Raw genomic sequence first — 21,943 nt, 5'->3', positions numbered from 1 at the left:
TTGGCAGTGAAATAACTTTATAAGAACCGACCAGCCTGTGGTTCTGCCGAGTTAAAAAACAAAAACAAAAAAAAACCCCAGAACATCAAAACCACCCTGAAACAACAGACCATTATTGTGCATAATATATAACTGCTATGGCCACTCTGCAGTTGTCTGAGTTTAGGTCACATTTGTGCTCTTTCACTGAGCAACAGTTGAGGAAAAGAAGCAGAGAGATTGTGTTTGGTGATTTTTAAAGTAACGATTATGCTTGAATAATACACCTGTTGAGGTCTGATTAACTTATATGAGATATCTGTGTCTGGCAGTGAGTATGTGCTTTTTTGTGCTTTGCTGGAGTCCCTGCTTTGACCTCACTCTGACCCTTAGTTGGAGGTGTGTTTAAAGTGACGGTATAGCAATAACAGTAAACTACATACTGTATGGAACACTACTACATGTAAGGAATAAAAAAAAAGTCTATGTTGATGGAAATGGAAAGCAGATGAAAAGATAGGATTAGCACAATAGTCTAGCACGTGACAGCAGCAACGGAAGTGAACAGGTTAAATCAGCAGCAATTCTGAGGTAGCTGCGTCGGCTTATCACTAAGCCGAGTGGTCTTGGCTCCACTGACCATGGACGGGTCTGTGTCCACTCGCTCAGACATCTTCACACAGATGATGTCCACCAGGCGCTCAAACACCTGCTTAACGTTGATGTTCTCCTTGGCGCTTGCCTCATAGTACTCAAAGCCTGAAGAAAATCGCATTATATTATATAATAACCAGATCATACTGAACTGTATAATTTGAACTTAAGTTTAAATATGTCAGTGTTAAAGCATTTTTAAAGTGGCTTCTTTGTCCTACTCACCTAGTTGATCAGCCAAGTGCTTGCCTTTCTCCACAGGTATCACTCTCTCATCAGCCATGTCACATTTATTTCCCACTAAAATAACCTGAGCATTGTCCCAAGAGTAGGTCTTAATCTGGGTTGCCCTGAAACAAGAAACACTTATGGTTTAGTGAGTGATTTAAATTGCATCAGCATAGTACTGGGTGATTTGATGTTATAATATAGATATTGTGATAAATTAGGTCACAATGCTTTTCTGAGATATTGTGGGTATCAGGATATCTATTATATTTGGGGTTTTTTTAAAAATAAGAGTTACAAAATCTGTAACTGTTTATGGAAATGGAAATGGCTGATTTGATGGTTATGATTTTCAGTGGTTTTTTATTTTATTTTACTGATTTATTATGACTAAAATAAATTGTAAACATTAAATAATATTTTTTTAACACACTGTAATTTTAAAATGCAACCTTATTAGAAAACCTACACCAATCAGCCATGACATTCAAACTACTGACAGGTGAGGTGAATAACATTGATTATCTCGTTACAGTGGCACCTGTCAAGAGGTGGGATATTACGCAGCAGGTGAACAGTCTTCTTGAAGCAAAGTGGCTTGGCAAAGTGACTACACCTCAGAATAACTTGCATACAATTGTTTGACCTGATCTTGGTATTGGCAGTTGTTTAGAGTTATTTAGTTGAGAACAGTTCTCAAACTTGATTTGCTGGAAGCAGGAAAAATGGGCAAGTGTAAGGATCTGAGGGACTTTGACAAGGGCCAAATTGTGATGGCTAGATGACTGGGTTTGAGCATCTCCAAAAAGGCAGGTCTTGTGGGATGTTCAAGGTATGCAGTGGTTAGTACCTACCAAAAGTGGTCCAAGGAAAGTCAACCAGTGAACCAGCGACAGGGTCATAGGCGCCCAAGGCTCACTGATATGTGTAAGGAGTGAAGGCTTGTCCGTCTAGTCCAATCCCACAGAAGAGCTACTGTAGCACAAATTGATGAAAAAGTTAATGCTGGCTATGATAGAAAGGTGTCAGAATACACAGCGCACGCAGCTTGCTGTGTATGGAGCTACGTAACTGCAAACCGGTCAGAGTGCCCATGCTGACCCTGGTCCATCGCCAAAAGTGCCTACAATAGATACATGAACATCAGAACTGGACCATGGAGCAATGAAAGAAGGTGGCCTGGTCTGATGAATAATGTTTTATTTTACACTATGGAGATGGCTGTCTGTGTGTGTGTGTGTGTGTGTGTGTGTGTGTGTGTGTGTGTGTGTGTGTGTGTGTGTGTGTGTGTGTGACTTATCTGGGGAAGAGATGGCACCAGGATGCAGGATGCACAATGTGAAAAAGGCAACCCAGTGGAGGCAGTGTGATGCCTGGGGCAATGTTCTACTGGGAAACCTTTGGTTCTGACATTCATGTAGATGTTACTTTGACATGTACCACCTATCTAAACGTTTTTGCAGACCAAATACACCCCTTCATGGTAACAGTATCCCCTAATGGCAGAAGCCTTTTTCAGCAGGATAATGTACTCTGCCACATTGCAAAAATTGTTCAGGAATGTTTTAAGGAACATGACAAAGTGCTCAAGGTGTTGACTTGTCCTCCAAATTCCCCAGATCTCAGTACGATTGAGCATCTGTGGGATGTACTGGACAAACAAGTTAGATTCATGGAGGCCTCAATTCGTAGCCTACAGGAATTCAAGAGACTTCAACTAATGTCTTTCTGTCATATACCACAGCACACCTTAGGAGGTCTTGTGGAGTCCATGCCTCAAAGGGTCAGAGCTGTTTTGCCAGTACAAGGGGGATCTACACAATATTAGGCAGTGGATATAATGTTATGGCTGATCAGTGTAAATATCATGAGACATATTTGTGTATCATAGAAATGCCTTCAAATATTGTGATATAATATTTTGTCATATCACCCACCATCACATCACCATACTTTCATGGTCTGTAATTAAAGCTAGTATCTCACTGGGCTGCAACAGTTTGTGACAAATTGCGAACTTCATTCGCGAGAGAGTTTCAAAAGTGTCTTGAAACATTCGCGGGGCTTCTCAATTTCCTCACGAGTCTCAAAGTGTTGCTCCTTCATTGCTGAAATTTTGAACATGTTCAAAAAATTTGTGCGACAAAATTTCTCTCAAAATAGCCGCAAATGCGTCACTGGTGTCGCAAAGCCTTCGCGAACCCTTCTCAAGTCAGTTTCCGTGAGGCTTTCTCTACTTTCCTGCCTGCCGAGGGAAAGCCGGACTGCGAGAGCCTGCGACTAGCTGGAGACACAACAACTGCGATAAAATATGTGAATATCAATTCAGTGTGATTCCAAGTGAAAATTGTCGCTAATTCGCATATTTTATCGCAATTGTTGTGTCTCCAACTAGTCGCAGTCTGTCACAGCCCAGTGAGATACTGGCTTAACAAAAGTGGACAGTAACAAAGTACATTTACTTGAGTACTGTACTTAAGTACGCTTTTTGAGTATCTGTACTTCACTTGAGTATTATTTTTTTTTTGGAAACTTATGACTTTAACTTCACTACACTTGAAAGGCAAATATCGTACTTTTTACTTCACTACATTTCTATCAAGGTCCTTGTTACTCATTACTATGAAGCGGCTTTCAAAGTGAATGTTTTGTTCTTTTCTAAATTGGGATTGTTTTTTTTGCAGGTGACACTGAGACAGCCTATCAGTAATCACTAGGGTCATGTCACGTCCACAGACTGTATAAAATCAAGTTCAATTATTTCTTGGCAGCATTATTTAATACGATCAGTTGATGGCAGAATGAAACGAGGAGGTTCTTCTGGGGAACGGAGACACACCCATGGCCATACTGTACCTAGAACCCATGTTTTTTTAGTTTCCTAAAAGGATTAAAAATTCGTTTCGTTTCAAATGTTTGCTTTATTTATCTAAAATGAACCACATCACAGCCCACAAAAACTCGCCGTCCAACCTGCGGAAGCATATTGAGGTATATAAGCGTTTTATTCCAAGAGAAAGCTTGCAGTGACATTGTCTGTGCTTTTAGAGCTAGCGATAACGTTGCAATAGCTATACAATCTGGTTAGTCAAATGACTTTCTATGGATTTGCCTGCCAAGTTGCCGTAGCCTTGTCCACGGCTAATGTTTAAACATAGCTAGTTAACTTGGACACTGTTAGCATGTAAAAATGGAGTTATGCTAACATGAATAATGTTAACTTATCTGAAGTCCTTTCAGAAATAAGTTTTAGCATAATCCTGCCAAATAAACAGAATGTAGAAATCTTTCTTTTCTAGTAACGTTAGCTACCCAATATGATTTTGAGCTTGAAAAGAGCATGCCAGGTGGAGTTTCAGTGGCTAGCTAGCTTAACATTAAACCACCATGATGGCACAGCATGTGTTCATTTTGTGAATTCACATTTCTGTCTTTGGTAACGGCATTAGGTTTTGTAAGCATTGTGGCAATAATACAACGATGCGTTGACAGAAAATGTACTTTTAATACTTAAGTATTTTTAAAAGCAAGTACTTCAGTACTTTAACTTAAGTAAAAATTTGACTGTACAACTTTCACTTGTATCGGAATAACATTTGACCAGTGGGAGCTGTACTTTGACTAAAGTAATGAAATTGGGTGCTTTGTCCACCTCTGGTAACTAATATGATTGAATATGTGATACAACCCCGATTCCAAAAAAGTTGGGGCAAAGTACAAATTGTAAATAAAAACGGAATGCAATAATTTACAAATCTCAAAAACTGATATTGTATTCACAATAGAACATAGACAACATATCAAATGTCGAAAGTGAGACATTTTGAAATTTCATGCCAAATATTGGCTCATTTGAAATTTCATGACAGCAACACATCTCAAAAAAGTTGAGACAGGGGCAATAAGAGGCTGGAAAAGTTAAAGGTACAAAAAAGGAACAGCTGGAGGACCAAATTGCAACTCATTAGGTCAATTGGCAATAGGTCATTAACATGACTGGGTATAAAAAGAGCATCTTGGAGTGGCAGCGGCTCTCAGAAGTAAAGATGGGAAGAGGATCACCAATCCCCCTAATTCTGTGCCGACAAATAGTGGAGCAATATAAGAAAGGAGTTCAACAGTGTAAAATTGCAAAGAGTTTGAACATATCATCATCTACAGTGCATAATATCATCAAAAGATTCAGAGAATCTGGAAGAATCTCTGTGTGTAAGGGTCAAGGCCGGAAAACCATACTGGGTGCCCGTGATCTTCGGGCCCTTAGACGGCACTGCATCACATACAGGCATGCTTCTGTCTTGGAAAATCACAAAATGGGCTCAGGAATATTTCCAGAGAACATTATCTGTGAACACAATTCACCGTGCCACCTGCCGTTGCCAGCTAAAACGCTATAGTTGAAAGAAGAAGCCGTATCTAAACATGATCCAGAAGCACAGACGTCTTCTCTGGGCCAAGGCTCATTTAAAATGGACTGTGGCAAAGTGGAAAACTGTTCTGTGGTCAGACGAATCAAAATTTGAAGTTCTTTATGGAAATCAGGGACGCCGTGTCATTCGGACTAAAGAGGAGAAGGACGACCCAAGTTGTTCTCAGCGCTCAGTTCAGAAGCCTGCATCTCTGATGGTATGGGGTTGCATTAGTGCGTGTGGCATGGGCAGCTTACACATCTGGAAAGACACCATCAATGCTGAAAGGTATATCCAGGTTCTAGAGCAACATATGCTCTAGGGCTGTAACGATACACCCAACTCACGATTCGATTCGTATCGCGATTTTTGACCCACGATTCGATACGCCCACGATTTTTTTTTAAATGTTTTTTTAAAGTAGTAAATTTGACTTATTAACATTTACTTACTTACATTAACTATTTAATAACAAATAATTCAGACCACTGCAGAGAATGAGTAATATGTATGCAAAAATGAACAAATGTATATCCAAAGACTGTTTTATTTCTCAAAATAATACTGTTGAGCCGGCAGCTCTGTTTTTTTCGGTTCTGAAAAAGTCATTTTTCCAAATCGTGTAAATCCGTTAAGATTTTTTTTTTTGGGGGGGGGGGGGGGGGGGGGGCGGCGGCTCTCTCACTGTCTCACTCTCATAGGGCCAATGATTTTCTGTGATCGCGGAAAACAGATGGAAATTACGGAATTTTTATGGTGAAACATTGCTCGCGTGTCAAAATGTAACTGCCGCAGAAGGCTTCCGCCCAAGCAGACATGCCTTCAGTGTTGCCAGATATTGCTAACGTTTTCCACCCCAAAATATGTTCAAAACCAGCCAAAAAGCACCTAAACCCACCCAATCTGGTAACACTGCATGCCTTTCCAGTCAAGTGGCTTGTGGCACACCTAGCCAGCCAATGAGCTGCTTGTTTACAGATTCGCTCCCCGCGTCGCAACCAGAATGGCGACCGCTTAAAAGAAATGAATGCTCTGCCAGTGGCGAGTGTGGACGTTGCGTGACTCGCAGAAGATTGTCGCAGGTCGGCGAAAAAACGACTTACTAATAGATATTAAAAAAAAGTAATTTAAGTAAGTTTAAAATGTAATTTAAATAAAAAGTAAAGTATTCATAAATTGAAGTTTGGAAGCGCCTCTGTTTTTGGGCTGAGGAGAAGTTTGAAAGGGTGTACCGCGATTCTGCCTTCTTGTATCGCGATACGGATCGTGGCTCTGCGTATCGCGATTTCGATTCGCATATCGTTACAGCCCTAATATGCTCCCATCCAGACGACGTCTCTTTCAGGAAAGACCTTGCATTTTCCAACATGACAATGCCAAACCACATACTGCATCAATTACAGCATCATGGCTGCGTAGAAGAAGGGTCCGGGTACTGAGCTGGCCAGCCTGCAGTCCAGATCTTTCACCCATAGAAAACATTTGGCGCATCATAAAACGGAAGATATGACAAAAAAGACCTAAGACAGTTGAGCAACTAGAATCCTACATTAGACAAGAATGGGTTAACATTCCTATCCCTAAACTTGAGCAACTTGTCTCCTCAGTCCCCAGACGTTTACAGACTGTTGTAAAGAGAAAAGGGGATGTCTCACAGTGGTAAACATGGCCTTGTCCCAACTTTTTTGAGATGTGTTGTTGTCATGAAATTTAAAATCACCTAATTTTTCTCTTTAAATGATACATTTTCTCAGTTTAAACATTTGATATGTCATCTATGTTCTATTCTGAATAAAATATGGAATTTTGAGACTTCCACATCATTGCATTCCATTTTTATTTACAATTTGTACTTTGTCCCAACTTTTTTGGAATCAGGGTTGTAAATATAGATGCATATTCTACACACCTCAGCATACCATCTTTAAAACACGATGCTGTCCAAAGCTATTTATCCATTTAATCATAAACACTGATGAAGTACTGAATACATACTGTCTTCAATCAGTCTTCTTTCCTCTCATAGAATGAGTTGTTAGATTCCACCTGTATTGTTTCTAGACAGACCATTCCACCATAATTGACCTGTTTACAGTTGCTGACCCCCTCCCTGTAAGAGCCTTGGTTCTTATACTGGTGTTTCAGTCTGCAGCTTTTCATCCTTTCTACTCTCTCCAAACTTGGCAACACAGTATCTGCACTCAGATAGGAGTTCTGCTACTCAGGAAGATCCAGGTATCACAGGTGGAGTGAAAAAGAGCCCAAGTTGCACATATCAGTTTCTACGAGGGACAAGTGTACACCAGCTCACTGTACACCAGTCTGGTAGAAATCATATTTCACGCCTTGTCTTATCACGACTATACAGATGATACTCAGCTGTAATTACCCTTCCCTCTGGAGGATGCCTTAACCTTACGCATGTCTGAGCCTGGATAAATTACCATCACTTCTAACTAAACATTTCGAAGACAGACTCTGCTATCAGCCTGCACTCTTAGAAGAAATGTGTTGAAAAATTACACACATTATGTGTAGCAGTCGAGTTTATACATTCTGTGTTAATACATCAGCTGTTTTCCACATAGTTATGTGGAGTTTTAAAATAAACGCAACCTGTGTATTTGTTCACAGCATTCAGGACAATGTGTGGACACTGATTTGCTTTACATAGCACATAATGTGTTAATATTACACATTCAGGCGGCACGGTGGCGTAGTGGTTAGCGCTGTCGCCTCACAGCAAGAAGGTCCTGGGTTCGAGCCCCGGGGCTGGCGAGGGCCTTTCTGTGTGGAGTTTGCATGTTTTCCCCGTGTCCGCGTGGGTTTCCTCCGGGTGCTCCGGTTTCCCCCACAGTCCAAAGACATGCAGGTTAGGTTAACTGGTGACTCTAAATTGACCGTAGGTGTGAATGTGAGTGTGAATGGTTGTCTGTGTCTATGTGTCGGCCCTGTGATGACCTGGCGACTTGTCCAGGGTGTACCCCGCCTTTCGCCCGTAGTCAGCTGGGATAGGCTCCAGCTTGCCTGCGACCCTGTAGAAGGATAAAGCGGCTAGAGATAATGAGATGAGATGAGATTACACATTCACATATCTTCGTGTTAACTTTCCTGACACATTCACTGTGTTAAAATCAATAACAGCGAATGTTTCAAAATTAACACAACAAGCATTGTACCAAAACCCAACCATTGATGTGTAAGAATTTAATACAGTTTGTGTCAGTTTTAACACATCCTTTCTAAGAGTGCGGCAAGAATCTTAATCCATACTAACACCATTTTAGCAAAAGAGCAGGCCTTATGATGAGTGTTGATAGCATCCCAGTGTACTAGCACTTAATATAACTATTCATGGTAGTGGTTATTTCCTCTGTTCCTGTTTGTAGTTTTGTTTGTTAAAAAAAAACAAAGAAAAGAAATTGTCAAATCTCATCTAATCTCATTATCTCTAGCTGCTTTATCCTGTTCTACAGGGTCGCAGGCAAGCTGGAGCCTATCCCAGCTGACTACGGGCGAAAGGCGGGGTACACCCTGGACAAGTCGCCAGGTCGAAATTGTCAATATCCTAAATATTTCATATTCAAGATTCTGCCCTACTTCCAGGTCCCTATTTAAATGTAAGCAAATTTGTTGATACTGACCATGGCTGGGTTTTTCAAAAGCATCGCAGCACAAAGTTCATCGCTAAATGGTAGCGCGAGCAGCACAATGAACACTCTCTCTCCTAGTTAAGACGCTCTTAGCATTAAGAGGCTTTTGGGAAACCCAACCCATGTTAATTCCTTTGAACAAAATGTCACATTTTCCTTGAGCCTTATTCCTTCCTTTCCTTCCAACATGTGTTCAGATGATATGCTGATGGATTTGATCTAACATAGATCATCTGGTTTTACACAAACTTGTGGTATCCATGCCAGCTAACATGCACTTTGTCATTAAAGCAAAAGGGAGTATGTACCAAATACTAAGACATTCTGTAATTCATGTAAAAAAAATTAGAAGATTTTACTTCTCACTTTGTTGCTGAAAATAAAATTTTGAATAAAATATTTTGTATTAAATTAGAAAATAATACAAAATAAAAGCATTTTCACTAGTGGTCTCAAGAGTTTTTGACCCCACTGTGTATGCAATGCTGTGGCTGTGTGTGATTTTACATGCTTGTGCAAATTCTTGCGCAGTCAAAAATGTCTGATAGCAAAGTTACAGCACATTTATACTATGTAAATTTATACACATTTATGTTTACACACACACACACACACACACACACACACACACACACACACACACACACACACACACAGCTCAGGTCCTCTACCAGAGGCTTGGGAGTTTGAGGGTCCTGTGAAATATCTTAGCTGTTCCTTGGACTGCGCTTTTCTGGACAGAGATCTCGGACATTGTTCCTGGGATCTGTTAGAGCCACTGCACCGAAGGCTTCTATCATCATGGGGACGATTGTTGTCTTCATCTTCCACATCTTTTCTAGCTCTTCTTTCAGCGCTTGATACTTCTCGAGCTTCTCAAGTTCCTTTTTCCTGATGTTACTGTCACTTGGTAATACACCCATCCATTATCTGTAGCCGCTTAGCCTGTGCAGGCAAGCTGGACCCTATCCCAGCTGACTATAGGCGAGAGGCGGGGTACACCCTGGACAAGTCGCCAGGTTAACGCAGGGCTGACACAGAAACAAACAACCATTCACACTCACATTCACACCTACGGTCAGTTTAGAGCCACCAATTAGCCTAACTGCATGTCTTTGGACTGTGAGGGAAACCGGAGCACCCGGAGGAAACCCACACAGACACGGGGAGAACATGCAAACTCCACATAGAAAAGCCCCCATCGGCCGCTGGGCTCGAATCCAGGACCTTCTTGCTGTGAGGTGACAGTGCTAGCCTATATATCTCCACTCATACACACACACACACAGTACTGTGCGAAAGTCTTAGGCACCCTACTTTTTTTCACACAAACTGTGTTATAGATTTCTATTTTATGACTTCTACATTATCAAGTCAGTACAAAAAACATTTTAGAGTTCCAAACGTTCATTTTCCAGCATGAAATCTGAGCATCAGGGCCAAAGCTGCACTCTCCAAAATTGTGAAGATCAGTGGTTAAATCATACATACATGTCAACCTATACGGAATGTCCGTATTTTATACAGATTTGATTCAATAAACGTAGTATACAGGCGTACAAATAAAGTTATACGGATTCTTTAAAAAAACTTCAATATTTATTTAGAGCTATAATCAATTCCCACGATGATAAAAGAGTGCATAACATTTACAAATGTACTGTACACCACAGAAAGCACACACAGCCAGTAAAGAGTCTTATGAAATCGCGCGTTATCTTGTGGTAGCGAGACTTCATTCCACTTCTGATCATGCGCATGCCGCATTGCGAGAATCCCACCAACCGGGAAGTAACATTTTGTTTGAAAAGCGTATTTCCACCTGAACGACTTTCAATAGCGACTGAAAAGATTCTGAATGGGCACTCCGGCAAGATCAACACAGACACTTGCTGTGACATGCAGCCTAGTGAGGTATTGGTGCAGACTGCTAAAAAAAGCTGTCATGGAGTACAATTCAGAACATTAGAGTGACACTTTGTGTTTTTGTCAAACATTGGAGCTTTGTATTCATTCTGAAGGTTTATTGTTATTAATATTGAATAAAAAGTAACTTGGATATATCGTTGTTAATTATCATTCAAATTTTAGGTAAATTATTTTAATTTGCATCTTATAAGGATTTTATAAGGAAAATACGGATTTTGGAGGTTGGTTATACAGGTTTGATTGACCAAAGGTTGACATGTATGAATCATAGGTACCCAGCAAAGCAGCCGCACAGACCTGTATAATAGACATGTCTTGAAAAAGGCAGAATCCATCTTATCAGTCAGTGCTCACCCTCTTCACTCTGAGTTCCAGTTATTACCTTCTGGTTCACGCTTCAGATTCCCTTCTGTAAAACCAACAGATTCAGACACTCATTTGGTCCGAGTACCATTTCTCTGTTGAACTCAGATCAGGGACAGAGTTAGTTTGGGTTGGTCTGTCAGGTGGTTGTGACCAAATACTATTGTTTATGATAGTTTTGTTGCCGGGGAGTTGGAAATGTTTTATGTGGTATATGACCTTAGCTGTGTTGCTTTGGTCAGTACAAATATATTGACAACATTTCCAGCAGAAACCTCATGGATCATCCTTGTGGTATTTTAGAATTAGTTAATTTCTCATCTCATTATCTCTAGCCGCTTTATCCTGTTCTACAGGGTCGCAGGCAAGCTGGAGCCTATCCCAGCTGACTACGGGCGAAAGGCGGGGTACACCCTGGACAAGTCTCCAGGTCATCACAGGGCTGACACATAGACACAGACAACCATTCACCTCACATTCACACCTACGGTCAATTTAGAGTCACCAGTTAACCTAACCTGCATGTCTTTGGACTGTGGGGGAAACCAGAGCACCCGGAGGAAACCCACGCGGACACGGGGAGAACATGCAAACTCCACACAGAAAGGCCCTCACCGGCCACGGGGCTCGAACCCGGACCTTCTTGCTGTGAGGCGACAGCGCTAACCACTACACCACTGTGCTGCCCGAATTAGTTAATTTATTTCACTAATTTATCTTATTTATTTTCTTGACTTAGGGATTTTTATCAATATGAATAATGTCATGCATGGAATTCTGTAGGCCTACATGATGTTATGTTGTATAAATACTGTCCTTTTTGTTTATTTGTTGATGACAGCCAAAAGGGGACAGTAGGGGAACACTTTTGCTTCTTAGGCTGTTGCGTTCAGTGCCCCTAGTGGTTTGTTGTCTTTTGTCTTCTGTTCTTCTATGTCTGTTTTGATATCTTGCTGCAAAACCAATTGCCCTCTGGGGACAATAAAGTTGAAAGCTGAGTTGAGTTCAGAAAATTAAATGTTACAGAAAAGAATGTTTGTATCTGAGCAGCATATTACATAAGAGACCACTTTTCAGATTAAAAAGAAAACATAATGAAGGCTACTGGGTTTTGCTGCAAAATTAAGAAGCAAGTATGACAGTCAAAGTGTCCAGAAGAACTGTGGCTGGTTCTGTAAGATGCTCAGTAAAACCTACAGCTCATTTCCTTATAAAACTGCACTTACTGTACCTAAGACTACTATTTTTTTTTTAAACCAAAGGGTCATCTCACACCAAATATTGACTTTGTTTACAACCCCGATTCCAAAAAAGTTGGGACAAAGTACAAATTGTAAATAAAAACAGAATGCAATAATTTACAAATCTCAAAAACTTATATTGTATTCACAATAGAACATAGACAACATATCAAATGTCGAAAGTGAGACATTTTGAAATTTCATGCCAAATATTGGCTCATTTGAAATTTCATGACAGCGACACATCTCAAAAAAGTTGGGACAGGGGCAATAAGAGGCTGGAAAAGTTAAAGGTACAAAAAAGGAACAGCTGGAGGACCAAATTGCAACTCATTAGGTCAATTGGCAATAGGTCATTAACATGACTGGGTATAAAAAGAGCATCTTGGAGTGGCAGCAGCTCTCAGAAGTAAAGATGGGAAGAGGATCACCAATCCCCCTAATTCTGCGCCGACAAATAGTGGAGCAATATCAGAAAGGAGTTCGACAGTGTAAAATTGCAAAGAGTTTGGACATATCATCATCTACAGTGCATAATATCATCAAAAGATTCAGAGAATCTGGAAGAATCTCTGTGCGTAAGGGTCAAGGCTGGAAAACCATACTGGGTGCCCGTGATCTTCGGGCCCTTAGACGGCACTGCATCATATACAGGCATGCTTCTGTATTGGAAATCACAAAATGGGCGCAGGAATATTTCCAGAGAACGTTATCTGTGAACACAATTCACCGTGCCATCTGCCGTTGCCAGCTAAAACTCTATAGTTCAAAGAAGAAGCCGTACCTAAACATGATGCAGAAGTGCAGACGTCTTCTCTGGGCCAAGGCTCATTTAAAATGGACTGTGGCAAAGTGGAAAACTGTTCTGTGGTCAGACGAATCAAAATTTGAAGTTCTTTATGGAAATCAGGGACGCCGTGTCATTCGGACTAAAGAGGAGAAGGACAACCCAAGTTGTTTTCAGCGCTCAGTTCAGAAGCCTGCATCTCTGATGGTATGGGGTTCCATTAGTGCGTGTGGCATGGGCAGCTTACACATCTGGAAAGACACCATCAATGCTGAAAGGTATATCCAGGTTCTAGAGCAACATATGCTCCCATCCAGACGACGTATCTTTCAGGGAAGACCTTGCATTTTCCAACATGACAATGCCAAACCACATACTGCATCACTTACAGCATCATGGCTGCGTAGAAGAAGGGTCCGGGTACCGAACTGGCCAGGCTGCAGTCCAGATCTTTCACCCATAGAAAACATTTGGCGCATCATAAAACGGAAGATACGACAAAAAAAGACCTAAGACAGTTGAGCAACTAGAATCCTACATTAGACAAGAATGGGTTAACATTCCTATCCCTAAACTTGAGCAACTTGTCTCCTCAGTCCCCAGGCGTTTACAGACTGTTGTAAAGAGAAAAGGGGATGTCTCACAGTGGTAAACATGGCCTTGTCCCAACTTTTTTGAGATGTGTTGTTGTCATGAAATTTAAAATCACCTAATTTTTCTCTTTAAATGATACATTTTCTCAGTTTAAACATTTGATATGTCATCTATGTTCTATTCTGAATAAAATATGGAATTTTGAGACTTCCACATCATTGCATTCTGTTTTTATTTACAATTTGTACTTTGTCCCAACTTTTTTGGAATCGAGGTTGTAATTTATTATTTATGGATTACTGCTGTTTATATTATTTTTTTTAATGTTGAAGCATTTCATTTCATTATTTTTAAGCCATTTTTGGTCTACAGGATTTCTTTACATGTGCCTGAGACTTTTGCACAGTACTGTATGATTTTATATATATATATATATATATATATATATATATATATATATATATATATATATATATATATATATATATATAGGGCTCGAAATTCTTTTTTTTTCACCAGCCAGCCGGACTAGTTACCTTCCAAAGTAACTAGCCAAACAGAAAATCAACTAGCCAAAATTTGTTCATGTATGAATTTTACTTCTGTCAAAAATAACGCAAAAGAAAGTAGTTACCATTGTTCATGACTAATGTGCATTTATTTCAAGACCTGAGTATTTTGATACTGTTGTTAAAAACATAAATGAGAACAACACAGGGCACCATAATATAATATCAACAAATAATAATATATTGGAAAACTTGGCAACTTGGTGTATGAGTATTGAAAGCAAATATACAACCCTGATTCCAAAAAAGTTGGGACAAAGTACAAATTGTAAATAAAAACGGAATGCAATAATTTACAAATCTCAAAAACTGATATTGTATTCACAATAGAACATAGACAACATATCAAATGTCGAAAGTGAGACATTTTGAAATTTCATGCCAAATATTGGCTCATTTGAAATTTCATGACAGCAACACATCTCAAAAAAGTTGGGACAGGGGCAATAAGAGGCTGGAAAAGTTAAAGGTACAAAAAAGGAACAGCTGGAGGACCAAATTGCAACTCGTTAGGTCAATTGGCAATAGGTCATTAACATGACTGGGTATAAAAAGAGCATCTTGGAGTGGCAGCGGCTCTCAGAAGTAAAGATGGGAAGAGGATCACCAATCCCCCTAATTCTGCGCCGACAAATAGTGGAGCAATATCAGAAAGGAGTTCGACAGTGTAAAATTGCAAAGAGTTTGAACATATCATCATCTACAGTGCATAATATCATCAAAAGATTCAGAGAATCTGGAAGAATCTCTGTGCGTAAGGGTCAAGGCCGGAAAACCATACTGGGTGCCCGTGATCTTCGGGCCCTTAGACGGCACTGCATCACATACAGGCATGCTTCTGTATTGGAAATCACAAAATGGGCTCAGGAATATTTCCAGAGAACATTATCTGTGAACACAATTCACCGTGCCATCTGCCATTGCCAGCTAAAACTCTATAGTTTAAAGAAGAAACTGTATCTAAACATGATCCAGAAGTGCAGACGTCTTCTCTGGGCCAAGGCTCATTTAAAATGCACTGTGGCAAAGTGGAAAACTGTTCTGTGGTCAGACGAATCAAAATTTGAAGTTCTTTATGGAAATCAGGGAGGCCGTGCCATTCGGACTAAAAAGGATAAGGACGACCCAAGTTGTTATCAGCGCTCAGTTGAGAAGCCTGCATCTCTGATGGTATGGGGTTGCATTAGTGCGTGTGGCATGGGCAGCTTACACATCTGGAAAGACACCATCAATGCTGAAAGGTATATCCAGATTCTAGAGCAACATATGCTCCCATCCAGACGACGTCTCTTTCGGGGAAGACCTTGCATTTTCCAACATGACAATGCCAAACCACATACTGCATCAATTACAGCATCATGGCTGCGTAGAAGAAGGGTCCGGGTACTGAACTGGCCAGCCTGCAGTCCAGATCTTTCACCCATAGAAAACATTTAGCGCATCATAAAATGGAAGATACTACAAAAAATACCTAAGACAGTTGAGCAACTAGAATCCTACATGAGACAAGAATGGGTTAACATTCCTATCCCTAAACTTGAGCAACTTGTCTCCTCAGTCCCCAGACGTTTACAGACTGTTGTAAAGAGAAAAGGGGATGTCTCACAGTGGGAAACATGGCCTTGTCCCAACTTTTTTGAGATGTGTTGTTGTCATGAAATTTAAAATCACCTAATTTTTCTCTTTAAATGATACATTTTCTCAGTTTAAACATTTGATATGTCATCTATGTTCTATTCTGAATAAAATATGGAATTTTGAAACTTCCACATCATTGCATTCCGTTTTTATTTACAATTTGTACTTTGTCCCAACTTTTTTGGAATCGGGGTTGTACTTACTATCAGACTATAGCACCCAAAATATGTCCAACATGCTTTCTGTATTTAACCATTAATGAGAGAGAAAGCATTAGGAGCTTCATATTGACTAGGAATCAACTTGAAAAAAATTAATTATTCCATAAAAATCGTATCGCAGCCAAGGCCTACCCTGCTCCCACGTTTGCTTATAAGTCCTTTGTTGTTTCTCCTCTTCAGACCGAGGTCGCTTTGTCCCCGTCTCTGGCGGTTTCTGTACACCTTTCAGAAAATTCCACATCGCAACGTAGCTTTGGCAGATGTAGATGTAAACAACAACAAAAACACGTGTTTAAATGGGCGATAATGTGGCCACATCTATTGAATTTGATAAAGTGATGTGGCAGCGGGGGCGTGGCCAAGCGTCGGTCTGTGAATGGAGGGCGGAGTCAGAAAAGGTAAGTGGTGGAATTATTGCACCTGATGGGGATTAACCTGTTTGTGTATCTTCCCCAGTGACCGTCCCCTTTAAAAGGAGAGGAGAGCAGAGAAAGGGAGCTCTCTCTCCCCAACCAGAACATATGTGTGTGTGTGTGTGTGTGTGTGTGTGTGTGTGTGTGTGTGTGTGTGTGTGTGTGTGCGCGCGCGCGCGCGGCTGGGAAGTGATAAAAGGCTGAAAAGCTAGCAATAAATAGTTCATTGAGAACTCAGTTCTGGCCTGCCGTGCTTCTGTGCTCCACCCACCTGGTCCAATACTACACGTGATTACTGCGATATTCAACGAGATGTGTTATATGCATGTAGTGAAAAAACCAACAGCCTGACTCGTACATGATATGATTCGGAATTCTTCGGTAGTTTCCGTCCTGCCGATAAACACAATCAATTAACACAGACACGGCACACGCTTAATATGTGGCAGCTTTAGTTGATGGTGTGTCTGAATCTTCGCTTCATATATATTTTTTATTTTCAATTAGCCAGCCGGGCTGGCTAGTGACAGGAATTACCCGCCAAATGAAAAATTAAGTCGCTTCGGGTGACCGGACCACCGCGAATTTCGAGCCCTGATATATATTAGGGTGCATCAGTTGCCCTCACTTTCATAAAATCTGATGCATTTTTGTTTGGGTGTTCCTTTTCACCAATAAAGACATCCTGTAAAATTTTTGACCATATTCAAAAGTCTAATGGTGGCACCATGAGGTTCATTTTTTGCCAAAAAACGCTTATTTTATGTTTTCGCGTAAGGTTTGAATCACAATGTTGGGTTTATTGATTTCTTGTGACCCAGAGATCATGTTAAGAACCTTTGCAAGGGATTGAGAAGCATTAATGTGATTCATAATACATTTGTATTGTTTAAAAGTAGTTGAACAATGATTCAATGAACAGCTAAAACTCAAACTGTGCTTGATGATATATTTAGAATATGTACTAAAAATGTGTATCTAAGATATTTGCTATACTCTATAAGGTGCCATAATGTTTCATGAAAAGTGATCGAAATTTTGTCATAAAAGTCATAAAATAGCAGCTTTTTTCATAACTTTGAGCTCCTGGTGCCCAGTTCACCCAGTGTGTTTTCTTACCAAAAGGAACATAAAAACAAAAATGCATCATGATCGGAGGAACTTTTCATTTTTAGGGGGCAACTGATGCACCCTAATATATATATATATATATATATATATATATATATATATATATATATATACGGTGGTGTAGTGGTTATCACAGCAAGAAGGTGGCCGCCCCGTGGCCGGCGAAGGCCTTTCTGTGCAGAGTTTGCATGTTCTCCCTGTGTCCGCATGGGTTTCCTCCGGGTGCTCCGGTTTCCCCCACAGTCCAAAGACATGCAGGTTAGGTTAACTGGTGACTCTAAATTGACCGTAGGTGTGAATGTGAGTGTGAATGGTTGTCTGTGTCTATGTGTCAGCCCTGTGACGACCTGGCGACTTGTCCAGGGTGTACCCCGCCTTTCGCCCGTAGTCAGCTAGGATAGGCTCCAGCTTGCTTGCGACCCTGTAGAACAGGATAAAGCGGCTAGAGATAATGAGATGAAATATATATATATGAAAAGTGTGCAGAATTCATTACTTTGTCCAAGTGTCTCCCAAACCCTATTCTTGATCTGTCCTTTATGCCACACTGAGAATTTCCAATACTCCAGCACAGCCTCATGAAGAGCTTGCTACTGCTTGTTTGTTACTCCATAACCAGGATTGACATTCACTCTTCTAGAAACCATGGTAGAGCTTTAAATGACTACACCTCTGATTTAGACTCACCAATCCTGTACTGCATTAAATGACTCCTCATTGGTGATGTCATACATGAGAATAAAGCCCATTGCTCCTCTGTAGTAAGCTGTGGTGATGGTCCTGTAACGTTCTTGACCTGCTGTATCCTGCAGAGAACAAAAACAAAACATTTAAATCTGTAATGTATATTGTGAGGGTTTAATTGTGATGCTGCAAGGTATTTATGATCTTTCAAAAGCTGATGGAAATAGTGGGTCAGAATTCATTCGAAAGGTTCAGAGAAAAGGTCATGAAATGAAAAGGCCAACTCATGCATTAAAGATTATTGATTATCTGATGGTCTTTATCATTTGTGACATAAATTATGTCTTTATGTCACAGTAAGAATGGTAGCTGTATCTGTATCATAAGCAGTAACTCCTGGTCTCCTAATCTCACTCCATCTGAAAACCAGCTTATGATTATCATTTTTTTCATGGCTAATTAAGGAATTCGGCACAGTGGTGTAGTGGTTAGTGCTGTCGCCTCACAGCAAGAAGGTCCGGGTTCGAGCCCCGTGGCCGACGAGGGCCTTTCTGTGTGGAGTTTGCATGTTCTCCCCGTGTCCGCGTGGGTTTCCTCCAGGTGCTCCGGTTTCCCCCACAGTCCAAAGACATGCAGGTTATTGTAGGTTAACTGATGACTCTAAATTGACCGTAGGTGTGAATGTGAGTGTGAATGGTTGTCTGTGTCTATGTGTCAGCCCTGTGATGACCTGGCGACTTGTCCAGGGTGTACCCCGCCTTTCGCCCGTAGTCAGCTGGGATAGGCTCCAGCTTGCCTGCGACCCTGTAGAACAGGATAAAGCGGCTAGAGATAATGAGATGAGATGAGATAATTAAGGAATTGAAACTATTACCATCTTCTTCATTTATACTTAAATATTATGTATGGAAGAATCAGTAATTTCATTATTGATTGATTTAAACACAAATATATTGATTATGAGCATCAGTAGAGAATGGCTTTAAAAATGTTTGCATCAAACAGTAATATACCTCTTTATGTGTTAATTAATTTTCTTTATACCACAGCGCTACTGAATGCTTGTACCTAATTGGTCAGAAAGTGATTCATTTTTGATAACAGCAACTCTGACAGTAATTACAGCTGCAAGGCAAATCACAGGTTTATATTAATAACACATTGTTTCTATAGTAACAGCTCATTCACAGTGATTTGCATGGCTGTGCTCCACATCCACTGAAGCCGGATATAAATAACATAGGTGCTACTATGTAATCTAAATGATTTAAAAAACGTGTTCTTGTTGAACAAAAACATAACATATTGCCTAATTGTAGATAAGGTAAAGCCTTCTGTGAAAAGATTTAACAGTTATGGAAGGAGTCTCCAGTGCCTTTAAGGTTTCTGACATGGAAGAATTATCAGAAAAAGGAACGTTGCTCTTTCTGGTTTCTCAGAAACATGACAAGCTGTGATTTTTGTCTTATTAACTCTTATTTAATGACAGTCAGCTTACTGGTATCTAATAATCAGCTTTGCAGATGAGTCCAAATCACCAATGAGCATGTCACAGATGGTTCAGATAAGGAAAACTATGACAACGTATAAAGCGTGTTTCATTTAAAAAAAAACAAAATGAAACAAAAAAACACCACAACATGACTCATTTGGGGTGTACTTTATCACATGAAAAGCTGCAGAATCGTCAGCAGAACTCAGTGCATCCTTTCCAACATCAGGAACTCTACAGCTGTTTAATCAGCCTTGATTACAAGTTGCTTACCACAAACTGCAATTTACTGAAGCTACTGCCTTCAGCCTTAAGCGTGTGTTTACTCTCCAGTACCCTTCACCCCCACCTCACTCTGAGGAGCAGCTTTAATTGGCTCTGAGCATCATTCTGCCCTGTGCTGCTGTACTGCTGCTATGACGACCAGCACTGATGATGCAAGCAAGGGAGGCTTTTGCCTTGCATTTCCTCCTGAATAAAATACCATTTCCATTCACAGTCTGGTAGAGGGATGTGCACTGAAAGTCAGAGGACTCTGAAATGATTCACCTTAAGGGCGCTGGGGACAAAGCATGCATCGATGTGCTTAGAATAGATCTTGCACCAAAGTGCCCAGTATGCAAGATCTGTCCTGAGGTTGACATTCTATCACTTACACTTATATACCATCTGTTCACCCAAAGAGTGTGAATTCACACTGTATTGTTATTTTTGTGCAGGACAAAAATATAACTTTCTCAATGATCGATGTACTGTCCATGTTAGAATATAGGTCATGAGAACAAATTCATAAACACCAACAAAAGGGTATCCAGAAATGAACACATGAACATGCGATCCCAATGAACTCACCCAGATTTGGAGTTTGACCCTCTTGTCATTACGGTAAACTGTTTTTACTTTGAAGTCAATCCCAACAGTGCTGACAAACGAGTTACTGAATGAGTCGTCTGCATATCGGAACAGAAAGCTGGTTTTTCCCACACTGCTGTTGCCTATAATGAGGAGCTTGAACATGTAGTCAAAGTTCTGGTCGGAGCCATCTCTTTGTCCAAAGCGGTGATCTGCTTTTGCCATCTGTAAATGCACAGAACCAGACAGGTGTGGAGATGGAGCTCTGAGCTGTGAAAATGATTCCTACAGACTACCATTTCGGTTCAGGGTAGGAAAGGCCTCGACAGGTCATCATGGTGTACCGACTGGGGCTTGGTCTGTCAAGTACGATTCATCAGCAATCAACATGTCTTTCTCAAATGACCTGATATGGTTGATGGGTATTTAAAGTGTAATTTAAAGCTCAGTATATTTTTATGGTAGCATGCCACCTACAAATATGAATGAACAGATTTAATAAGCTGATATCTTGGAATATTAAAGACATTAGAAATAATAAGGGGTAAACAGTGAGCAGGTATGAAGAGCTCACACACACACAAAGAGAGAGAGAGAGAGAGAGAGAGAGAGAGAGTCTTTAACGACGGCTTGAACGATGACATGTACAGATGACATGCACAGATGATTGACACGCGTGTAGAAAACATGCGCTTCTTATCCCACAACATCAGGCCGGTTAATTCCCAGTCAGATGATAGTGATGCTCTCCTACCTCGAGTGTGTGAGCGCTGCTTCTGCTTCCCTCCGTCCTTCCTTCCTTCCTTCTCGGTGGGGGCTGATCGCACTGATCAGAGACGAACCGTTATGGACGAATCGTTTCCGTCTGAAATATTTTGAACAAATCGAGTGAATCGATTCACAAGTACGAACGAATCGAAGGTTTTCCTTTCATCCGAAATACTGAACCAAGGTGATGGACGCTTCTCAAATCCAAATGATTCACAACCACATGTTATCCTAAGCTACTGTTTTGTAATACCAGGCTATTTATTAGCCTACTATACACTCTCAGGAAAAAGCATAATAAACTATTCTATTCCTTATCGCAGGGGTTGGACCATCTT

General features: G+C 40.5%; 1 protein-coding gene across 1 annotated transcript; it reads right to left on the bottom strand.

Moving 5' to 3' along the window:
- Positions 1-553: 553 nt before the first annotated feature.
- rab3b (RAB3B, member RAS oncogene family) lies at positions 554-21,062 on the bottom strand. The gene is made up of 4 exons (XM_060940529.1): positions 20,838-21,062; positions 18,497-18,615; positions 859-983; positions 554-738 (listed from the first exon to the last, which is right to left on the bottom strand). The coding sequence occupies exons 1-4, from the start codon at positions 21,060-21,062 to the stop codon at positions 554-556; spliced, it is 654 nt and encodes a 217-aa protein (XP_060796512.1).
- Positions 21,063-21,943: the final 881 nt, after the last annotated feature.

This window comes from Neoarius graeffei, chromosome 15 (assembly GCF_027579695.1).
Source record: "Neoarius graeffei isolate fNeoGra1 chromosome 15, fNeoGra1.pri, whole genome shotgun sequence".
NCBI classification, from domain to species: domain Eukaryota; kingdom Metazoa; phylum Chordata; class Actinopteri; order Siluriformes; family Ariidae; genus Neoarius; species Neoarius graeffei.
The sequence above is the reverse complement of the archived record's forward strand: the minus strand, read 5'-3'. Positions and strand labels throughout refer to the sequence as shown.